Source organism: Triturus cristatus, chromosome 11, assembly GCF_964204655.1.
Source record: "Triturus cristatus chromosome 11, aTriCri1.1, whole genome shotgun sequence".
Lineage (NCBI taxonomy): Eukaryota > Metazoa > Chordata > Amphibia > Caudata > Salamandridae > Triturus > Triturus cristatus.
Genome location: NC_140594.1, coordinates 298,644,883 through 298,655,164, shown reverse-complemented (window position 1 = coordinate 298,655,164; position 10,282 = coordinate 298,644,883). Strand labels below are relative to the sequence as shown.

Sequence of the window (10,282 nt, the reverse complement as noted above, 5' to 3'; positions counted from 1 at the left end):
ACAATGACCATTCTTTAGACACGGTGCTTGAAACAGACCAAAAGACACACTGGCCAAAATGGAATTTGCATCCACCATGAGTGGTGCAAATAACTGGTTCAAGTCTCTCTCACATGAATTGGGGCAGCTTCACTCTTAAACTCACCAACAGCACAAGACGCTGGGTCCCTACACTAATACCAACCTTCACTTCAGGAATTACACTAGCACAAGACAAAGACTGCCTGGCATAAACCGGCCCCACAACACAGAATTAAGCCCTTCCTGCTTGAAGCAGACCAGAATTGCTGTCCAATCTATGGCTGTTTCTCATGTGATCCTGCTATCTGTCGCCTCAGCTACACCAGACTCCACTGAAGGTAGTCCTCCACGCAGCAGCAAGCATCAAACGTCTTTGTAAGTACAACAGGATCACAATGACCCTCAGAAAACTTCAATGACCAGCACTGCCGGCAGCCATCACGTTTAAGACTTATCACACCATCTAGAAGACGGTCTACTCTGGCATCCCATTGTACTTGGCAAGCAAGATTCAGAACTTCACTCGAGCACAAATGAAATGCAATAGCAGCAGCATCTGACTAAGGGAGAAGACAAGAAGCAAGGAGTAATCCTGCTATGCTGGCAAGACTTAACAGGACTCATCCCGTTCCTACATCTCTAAGGAGCTTGGCACCCATCGCTTCAAGCAAACCATCATCACTGGGTAACCACCAGGATGACGGACCTGCCCTGAAGATCCTCACATCGAACCAGAGCTCTGCCACTCCCTCACACCTGCCTGATACCCTCTCCACTAGAATTCTCAACCATAATACTGCCTCCGGCCCAACCCTCTTCTTCTGTGCAACCCTCTGAAAGCAATGTCCCTCTCTTCATGCACGGTGCTGCTTTGTTTCGTAACTAGGTTTGTGTTACATGTTACATACACACATCCTGTACCAGACAAAGAGTAACAAATGTTTTAACAATTTATTATCAAAAAAGTGCATATTTTGATTTGTGTAAAGTGGATTTTCGTTTAATTGCAAGCATTTTATTGCACATAAGCACAGTTCCTTATGGACGAGGTATCTCTGAACAAGTTTAATCCCTGCCTGAACATGCTAAGCACGCAGGAAAGAGAGACCAGACTCCAACTGCACACGCTAACCATATCATGGCTGTCTACCTCCAAAGAAGAGCATGCTTACCCTAGCAAAGGGAGGGTGAGGTCAGAGGTTACTATGATTTCCGGAGTTGAGAAGTAATCACGCCTCTCTAAAGTATGGAGGGATGATGCCTGAAGAAGCAGACAGGAGAACAGAGGGCACCATGTCTGCCGCAGCTCAGGACGGAGCACAGAAGCCCCTGGAGAGGAACAGGCACAACCGCCCCCTCAGAGGACACCATGCTTCTACTGGTGGAGATGATCAGAAATGATACTGTTCCAGTACAGAAGCAAGGAGATGTATGGTAGCTGCAGCAGGGGACCGGAGGATGCCTGTGATTGTGCAAAGGACTTGCAATTCCGATGTAGAGGAGGCCACCTCTGTTTCACTGCTTGAGAGGTTATGTCTATCATGGTTCAGGGGATCTCACCTGTTCTAGTAGAGGTGACAATGCTTTTCCGAGCAGAAAGGAGATCCTATGTTTTTCCGTACAGATGCCGTCATATTGGTTATAGTAAAAAGGATCATATATCATCTTCGCATCTCATACTGTCTTCACCCACCTCCCTCCCCTTCAGACCAGAAGTCCCTTTATGTTGAACTCAAAATCAGCAACAAGCTGAGAAGGCACTAAATTTCCCTTTCAATGTTTTAAAAAAACGAAATCTTTGCTTTGATTTCACTTGACTATCATCAGTCGAGTCCTACCAAACACCCCATAATGAATCTCCACCTATTTACCTATACTTTCATTCTGAAATTCCTGATCCACAGGTGAGTCTGTGGGCCATGAACCGCAACAGAGTTAAAACGAACAGCGGTGTACATGGTCTAATGTGCACAACTTGTAAACTAAGTCCCACCTCATACTGGCCTTCATTTTATGAAAGGAACCAGACCTGTAAGGGAAACCAAGCGACTTCGAAACTTACAGGATTGTGGTCCACAACACACTGGTAGACACAACAGTGATGGGTTAGCAAAAAAAAAAAAAAGTGTTCATGAAGCTGTAGCCTCCATTTATTTAAACCATCCCCCAGCCTACCTGGAGACAAACCTTTGGACATGTTCCAGGTGAAGAAGTTAGAGAGCACCAGAGCTCCTTTATTTTACAGAAATGGTGGATGACACAACCTGACTTCCCTCACCCCTTTGTTGGTTCATCGCATAAGGCACCTCTCTGGGCCAGCTTGCTTATGTGTATATTGGGGGAAGCGGTAAGGTCCTCACAAACTCCACAGCATTCTAATGGCCATGCAATATTTCAAGGCGTCCTTCCACCACTCGCGGTACAAAGGCAAATTAACCCTTGTTAGCCTCCGTCAGCAAAACTCCCAGTAGCCCTTCATGATTCTAGTAATCAATGGTCTGTGGGGGCGGAGGCAAGTACACGTAAAGAAGTGGTTGGCTCACATGCGCAGTCAAGCACAGGTGAACTGCTGCTGACACGGCCTACAGTCCAACACAGTCTACAGTCTCATTGCCACCAAAGCACTTCCACAGGATCAAACTGCCAGAGGTCGGGGTGGCCCATGTGGAGAAGGACACTGAAGGGAGAGGTGCTCCACTGAAATGGGGGTAAGTCATCCCAGGTGGGCCCACTCACAGCTACCATTCCATACATACGAGCCATTTCAAAGCTGGTGACCTAAAGAAAAAAAAACACACAGATTAGAAGGTGTACATCTACAGTCAGAAAGAATCAGTGAACGAGAATAGCAAACCGCAATCGTAATCCGAGGATTAACCAGCGAATTGATAAGAACTGGAGACCAGGAAAGTGGCAAGAACAATCCCCACTTCCCAGAAAGCAAGCACTCCTCTCACCTCATGATACGGGAAGCAACTTCAAAATTACACTCCATGGACTATCCTCTCCCACAACTACTAATTTTCAACACAGAGGGGGAAATCAGCGTAATCCCTAATTTAAAAGGTTCAAATCCTAAACATCTAAACAGTTCAATGTCTATTCACAGGGCCAGAATTCACCAGGCTTCGGCTATTCCTACCTTCCGATAGGATTAAGAGAGCTGGGCACTGGTGGAACTGAAGGATTACTGGCATAACTGGTGACCACAGGAATTAGTCTTGACAGCGAAATAACTGGTGACCTACATCACAAGGTGGCCTTTGTGTAACAGTGCAAAACTGGCTCTTTTACACAGAAGAGAAGAGGGATTGCTGGTGTGGTCCTGCAGTTTTCTGCAGTCCGAGAGGCATACATTATATGCTGCAAGCACAAGAAAATGGAACAGCCAACATCAAATGAAAAGAGGAGTAAAATGTGGACAAAATACTAGAGGTCTTTACACAATGAGTGGAATTATTCCAAGGTAAGGAACATGGCAGGTGCAGATACCTAGATCGAGACCCATCAGGGTACTTTGGCTAACACTATACAATCTGGATGGCAGGCTGCAGAGTCCCAAGCTTAAAATCAGCACAATAGGTCAGAATGATGCACTTAGTCTGAGTATCTAACTTAATACTTCGTCTAGGAGCTCAAACAGCTTGCCATCAAAAGCACATATCCAATGCTCAGAAGTGGCAGAAATCGATTAAATAAATGATCAAGGTTGTTTCTACCCCTAAAGAAGGCTTTGAACAAGTTATTTCTAAATAATGCTCCCAAAAAGGCACAAATCCAATTCCACACGTCACTAAATCTGCGTACAACTCATGTACGAAGCGAGATGCAAATCCAGCAAAGTTGAACCCTACCAATGACCTAATTTAATTAGCAAAATTTGCAGTAAATGGAAACACCAGGAGTCAGATCAGAGGTGACCCTACATTCTGGTTGCTACTTAATAGAAAGGCCAGTTTGCCCACTGCCCAAGGGGGAGACAACATATGCCTACTTACACAGAGGTTCAAGCCACTCACTCAATATACCTTACACATCCATGTTTCCCAAACTCACCTTCATGTCGGTGCCCCCATGCTGCCTCTGGCCAAGGGCACCAAATGGATAGGTTCCACTTGCAGGGTTCAGGTCGGATCGAGCAGAGATGGCATTCTCTCCATTTTGAGAAGGGTAGCATCCCTTGCATCGCGACATGGGGTCCTCGGGGAAGTTATTATACCTGTGGGCAAAAAGATGAAGTGTATTGAGGACTAGTGGGGGGGCACAGTATGGGGTGGAGAGAAGTGAGCAGAGAAAAACATAGGGAAACAGCACCACCTGGCTTTGGAATCTCTCGAATAAGCCTGGGAAGTGGTTTCAAAGCTGTGGCCCATTACCACGGTGGGGTGCATAGCTGCAGAACAGAGCGCATTAAAAAGGCAATCTTACACTTCCCTTATGGCCACAAGCAGCCTCCTCTCATGTCCACACTTTTCCATCTTGGTCTCCCTTGTACTTAGTGTGCCCCTTTCTTCATCTTCAGCCTGATTCGTGCTTTTTTAATGGCCTTCATTGTTTGATATTTTGCAGTGGCAAGAATGAATGCAGCAATCTGCCCCTTTTCTGCTTGTCCTCTGATGACTCTTTACCTCTTGGCCTCCCTTGTAGAGCAATGTATTTTAAGCCCCTTTCCTATCCATGCGTAACCCGTGCTGATGTGAGACACCTGGTTCCCATATATGCTGCAATGAACACGCAGGACCCATGCTTGTGTTTAAATATTCATGGGAACCGATTTATAGGGCTGCCCCAAAAGATCTCTGTAGCAGTAGCAAGTAGTCCATGTTAGGGTAACCAGTGACTCAAGTTATTAGTGGACATGTGTGAATGGGCTCCAAGTTTTCCCTGTAGAAAATGTGTAGTTTCTCTTCATAAGAAGTGCACATGGGCAATAAGGGAAGAGTAAGGAGCTATTAGCATTCGAGTTCAGTTGATATAAGCAGCTTCACCTCTGAAGCTGCATTTGATATGGCTTCACTAAAACAGGCCCAACATCCGGGGGTTAATTTCCATCCCCTTCATTGTTCATACAATGACAACAAAATATATGTAGAAATTTCAGACATCTAGTGTTTATTTTTTGGCATATCAGTCTGCATTAATCCATATTTGGGGGTGGGGGGGACTTTTTGGTACTGATTCATATTTTATGCGGGTGAAAAACCTGCAACTAAGTAGATTTATACATTTATTTAACTGATAAATACACAACCACACTTTAATGTCTATATAAATGTAGCCATACCTACAGATCATGAGCTAATAACATCTATGAGGGAAAGTATTCACCCCCTGGTGAAAGTCTTCCCCACTGAGGGGTCTGTTAAAGCTACTGTCATGGAGACCTCTAGTCTACTAGAGTTATTAAAGAAGCTCCCAAAAGCATAAGCCCTTTTATGCCTGGGTAATTATTATCTACTTGTTCAGGGCTGGCTCCGTTCCAGAGGTTTCGAAGAAAGCATGGCCCACACCTATTCTAAAAAAAAAAAAGCCTGTTCAGAGTTCAGATGCAAACATACTGCTGGTTCCAAGTTGCAGCAATTCATAGACGGTAACATTATAGGCGATAATCGATCTGACTTCTGGTTCGGTATTCAAATTACCATCGAGAATACTATTGAGTCAGGCGATCCCGGCTCTACCCAATTTTTTGGGGTTACACTCCTTAATGAATGCGATACCTTGGATCACAAGACCCTTCTGACGAGGTAAGCAGCTGGGTTGGGATCAGAGATCATCTGTAATAACAATACCCCTTACTTGGTAAAAAGAAGACCAGATTTATGGTTGGCTCAAAGAGGTAAAAAAGGATTGTATAAAAAGACATAAGTACTTACTTGAAGCTCAGCTTCTTGATAGTAGGAATCTTTGAGTCATAAACATTAGAATAATTTCCCACTGTATTCTGGGATCCGAAAGGACTACTTCATCATTACAGGTCTTTGGAATTATGCAAAATCCTAAGAGAGAGAGAAGCACCCAACATCTGCCTTATACTGCTAACCACTTTCTGGACGCCCATGTAGTTGAGTTTTTTTTAATTGCAGTCATGTGAAATATGAGAAAAGCACCTTTTCCCACCTAGGCTACATTGTAGCACCTATACAAAATCCTACATTAACAACCAGCAGCAATGAGGAAAATGCAGCATAATAGGCTCTCATTTTGAGAGTTGAAAATATGTACTACTCCTTTACCACTCCAGGAGTCTCAGATATGCATGATTTCTTGTACTGGCAGCTGGTCTCGCAATTCAGTTCTTTTTGGAACTATAGTGAATGAGGAGAATAGTGAGATGTTTTCTCTAATGTCTATGATATCAAGCGGAGGAGGAAGGAGGATGATTTTGGACTTCAATAAAGATTCCTACAATGCAGAACCGGTATCACAGATACAGTAACCATTTATTCTGCAGCACAAGATCTTCACTGACAGTCATACACACTACATTAGAGTAGAAAGCAATAAAAGAAACACTTAGATGATCTCGAGCATAAGAGTCAACAGCTGATTGAATAATACTAAAGGTGACGCATATTCTAGTTTTAAGATTAAATAAATGTTTTAGAGCTGCAGGACCAACTACAGAGTCGGCCTTTGTATTTGTATCATGGCAACAGTGTTTTGTAAATGTGTGTACCTACTTCCAGGTAGAAACCTTACAAATCTCTGCTAAAGGGACAATGCGTAGTCATGCTGTGGTGGCGAATTTACCTCTGATGGAGTAAGTCTCTGGTTTTTATGGCTGCGACTGTTTGCTGATAGCACAGAACTAGGAGGCCTACTATCCAACTGGAGATTAATTATTTAGAGGTAGCCAGACCACGAAATATGTGACCATAATTGACAAATAGCTGATTTGACTTTCTTAATGTCTTGGTCTATCTAAATAAAAGCTCGGGGCTCTTAACATAGAAATAGCGCATGCCACGTTCTGCTAGAATTGGGAAAGAAAGTTAAAAGGTAATGGTTTGTGAAATAATACAATAATAGGGACAAATGAAGTATGCGTCTTCAAAATCACCCTGTTCGAGCCTCAGAAGGCCTTCCACGCATTCACTTATAATGCATGCGTTTTGCTAACTCTGTGTGCTGATGTAATAGTTATGAAGAAGCACTTTTGCATGATAGAGGCTGCAAAGAAGCTTTGTGAATAGGCTCATAAATGTCAGCACCACACATGGACTCAAAAGTGCATTGCCTAGTGACCCTGGCTTCTGTAGCCTCAAGGTGAAGCCCTAGCATCATTTTTTTCAATTTTCTGTGAACACAAGGAGATCTATTTCTGGAACGCCCCATTCTAAGATTTGCTATAAGAAAACCTTGTTTAAAACCCACTTGTGATTCTCTTCATAGACTCGAATGCAGAAATCTGTCTGTTGGTTAAGAGTTCCTGGCCCATGGACTGCTTTGAGTAATAGATTGCTGGCAAGGGCCCAAGTCCAGCTCTTTTGAGACTCTAGGGAGAAATGACTTGATCTTGTGTCATGCTGATCTGGTTGTTCATGCAGCGCATCATTGTAGTATTGTCCATTTGAATATAGACAATGTTCGCCATCAGAACAGACAAGAAGGTCGAGAGGCATTTGTTTTGTTCTTTAACCTCCCACTCCTGGATTTCCCAGAGGAACACCCCATTCCAAAAGTGAGGCATGTGAGACAACTGTCTTGTGCAGAATTTCCTGTTGGAATGTAACTCCTTGATTCACGTGCATCCACCTATCGATCATGGAACAAACTCAATTGTGAACACTTCGAAACAAAACTAACATCCAGTACAGATCTAGACACAATAAATTCTGATCACAAACTATATGAGTGGCTACAGGAAGGTTATGATACCACTAAAAACCACACAATGGAACAAATGAAGACAAGCACTTTGGAGAAATAGAGATAAAAGAGATAAAACAGCAAATTAGAAAGGTGCAACATGCCTGGCTCAAAACAAACACCAATCAAGACAAACATCGCCTACAGAAAATTAACAGATTATACAAGTATGCTATCAAAAAAACCTAAGAAAAAATACTATTCAGACAGAATTCAAAATGCTAAATGTGCAAATACAGAATTCTATACAATTCTCAATGAATTTCGGAAACCAAATTACCTAGAAAGAGGTTATTCATTTACTCAAGATTTCACAGACAAACCAAACTGGCAAATCATTACACAGTCAAAGCAGATATGTTGGACTCCTACTTAAAACAAAGACAAGCACGAGCGCGGACCCTTTTCCAAAACAACAATCCAAGAATGCTCTAACCCAGCTTCTCCGTTCCTTCCAACACATTTCACATGATGAATTTATGGACCTGGTCAAAGCAAGCAGGCCTGCCGGCAGCTCTTCTGACCAGTGTCCACCGCAAACCTTCAAGACTAGTCTTCTAACAAGATCTGCTGCCACTCCAGTAAAGAAGAATCATCAGCAATTATTTAACTACCAGAATATTTCCAGAAGAACTCAAAGAGTCATACATATGCCCATTACTGAAGAAAACAAACTTGAACCTGCTGAACCCTGACAAATACAGACCGATTACAAATGGACCTTTCCTGGGCAAACTGATAGAAAGAGCAGCGTTCGCCCAGATGTCCCAATTCATTGAAGATAATCCCATACTCTCAGACTTTCAAACGGGATTCCGTCCAGGAAGAGGCACAGAATCTGCCCTCCTTGCCATCTGGGATGACCTGAAGAACACAGTTGACCGCAATGAGGTTGCTGCGCTACTTCTCTTGGACCTTTTAGCTGCCTTTGACACAGCTGACCATGACACTGATACAAAGACTCTACAAAGCCGACATAGAGGGGACTGCTCTAGACTGGATCACATCCTACCTTTGCAACAGAGCTAATGTCATCCATACCCCCCCCTTTCTAGTCCAAACAGTACTTCTCAAAAGCAGGGGTCCCTCAAGGCTCTATTATCTCGCCCATGCTTTTCAACAGCTACATAAAGTAATTACCGGCACTGCGCAATCAATGTTACCTCACGAGCAAATACTCCTTCAACTGGAATGCCCCAAAGACATTGGAAACTCGCCAATTTTCAGTTGTCCGAAGTTGTGGATCAATGGATGACGTGGAGCCATCTCAAACTGAATGCTTTCAAAACAGAAATACTCACTTGTGGCAACTGGAAACATTATGACCCGCTCCCAGCATTATGACCCGCAATGCCTGATGATCTGGGAACACCGCCTAAAGTACTGAAGGAAGTAAGAAACCGCGGAATGGCCATGGACTCTAAGCTATCAAAGAATGCCCAAGTGAACAAACTAGCAAGATCAAGCTTTGTTACTATAAAAACTCTGCGACAAATCTTCCCCCATTTGGGATTTCCACACAAGGTCCAAGCTACCATCTCCCTTGTTTTGTCCAAACTCCACTGCCTTGAAAGCCCTGCATTGGTTGCCAGAAGATCCACGCTCACGCTGCTTTGTATCACTCACAAACGAATGCATGGAACGAGACCACTCTCCATCAAGAATAAAATCACCAAACACATTCAACAAAGGAACCTCCGCTCTATAGTGGCACCTCGCATCGAAATCTCAACGTGCAGTAAAAAAACATTTGTGGCACATCTTTCTCTGTTCAAGCAGCCAAAGTATGGAACTCTTTACCCCCCAACATAAGATCTACGGATAACCACCTTATCTTCAGAAAACTACTCAAGAATTGGCTCTACCCCACATAACCACCATATGCAAACAGAAATAAACAGCATATCCCTCTGTATACAAGCAATTACTTGTACTATAGATATGTACCTATATATGTGTATTGCTTTGTATAAATGTGTAGAATTATATTTTAAAAAAATGTATAGATATTAATTAGTTCTGCTTAACAAATGTACATATTACTGAGTTACATTATTCTATGTTTTAACATGTATATAAGTGACTGCATGAATAAGTAAATCTTTTACCCCAACTATTTATCTACAATTGTTTCACTATTGAATTACAAAAAAATAAATATAAATAAATACAATGAATTTAAAGTACGACAACGCTTGAAAGCCAGGTTTATTTAATGCATCTTTAATCTACATATACTTCCTTCCTTTATGCATCTATATACCTTCCATGTTCTTCTAGATCTATTGAATATGCTACTTACCAGTATGCATCTGTTCTTGGCATGTAGGGCTGCTGACATTCATATTTGTGCATAGATCGCCGCCTAGTGTTGGGTCCGGATGTTTGC

General features: G+C 42.8%; 1 protein-coding gene across 1 annotated transcript in view; it reads right to left on the bottom strand.

The window, feature by feature from the left end:
- Positions 1-958: 958 nt before the first annotated feature.
- The window catches only part of PLBD2 (phospholipase B domain containing 2), a 176,524-nt gene continuing 167,200 nt past the window's right edge, over positions 959-10,282 (bottom strand). The window contains exons 11-12 of the mRNA XM_085636157.1: positions 4,078-4,240; positions 959-2,799 (exon numbers count right to left, since the gene is read on the bottom strand). Of these exons, the coding sequence (XP_085492283.1) occupies positions 2,629-2,799; positions 4,078-4,240 (334 nt within the window). The 3' untranslated portion in view covers positions 959-2,628. The remainder of the gene's footprint in view (positions 2,800-4,077; positions 4,241-10,282) is intronic.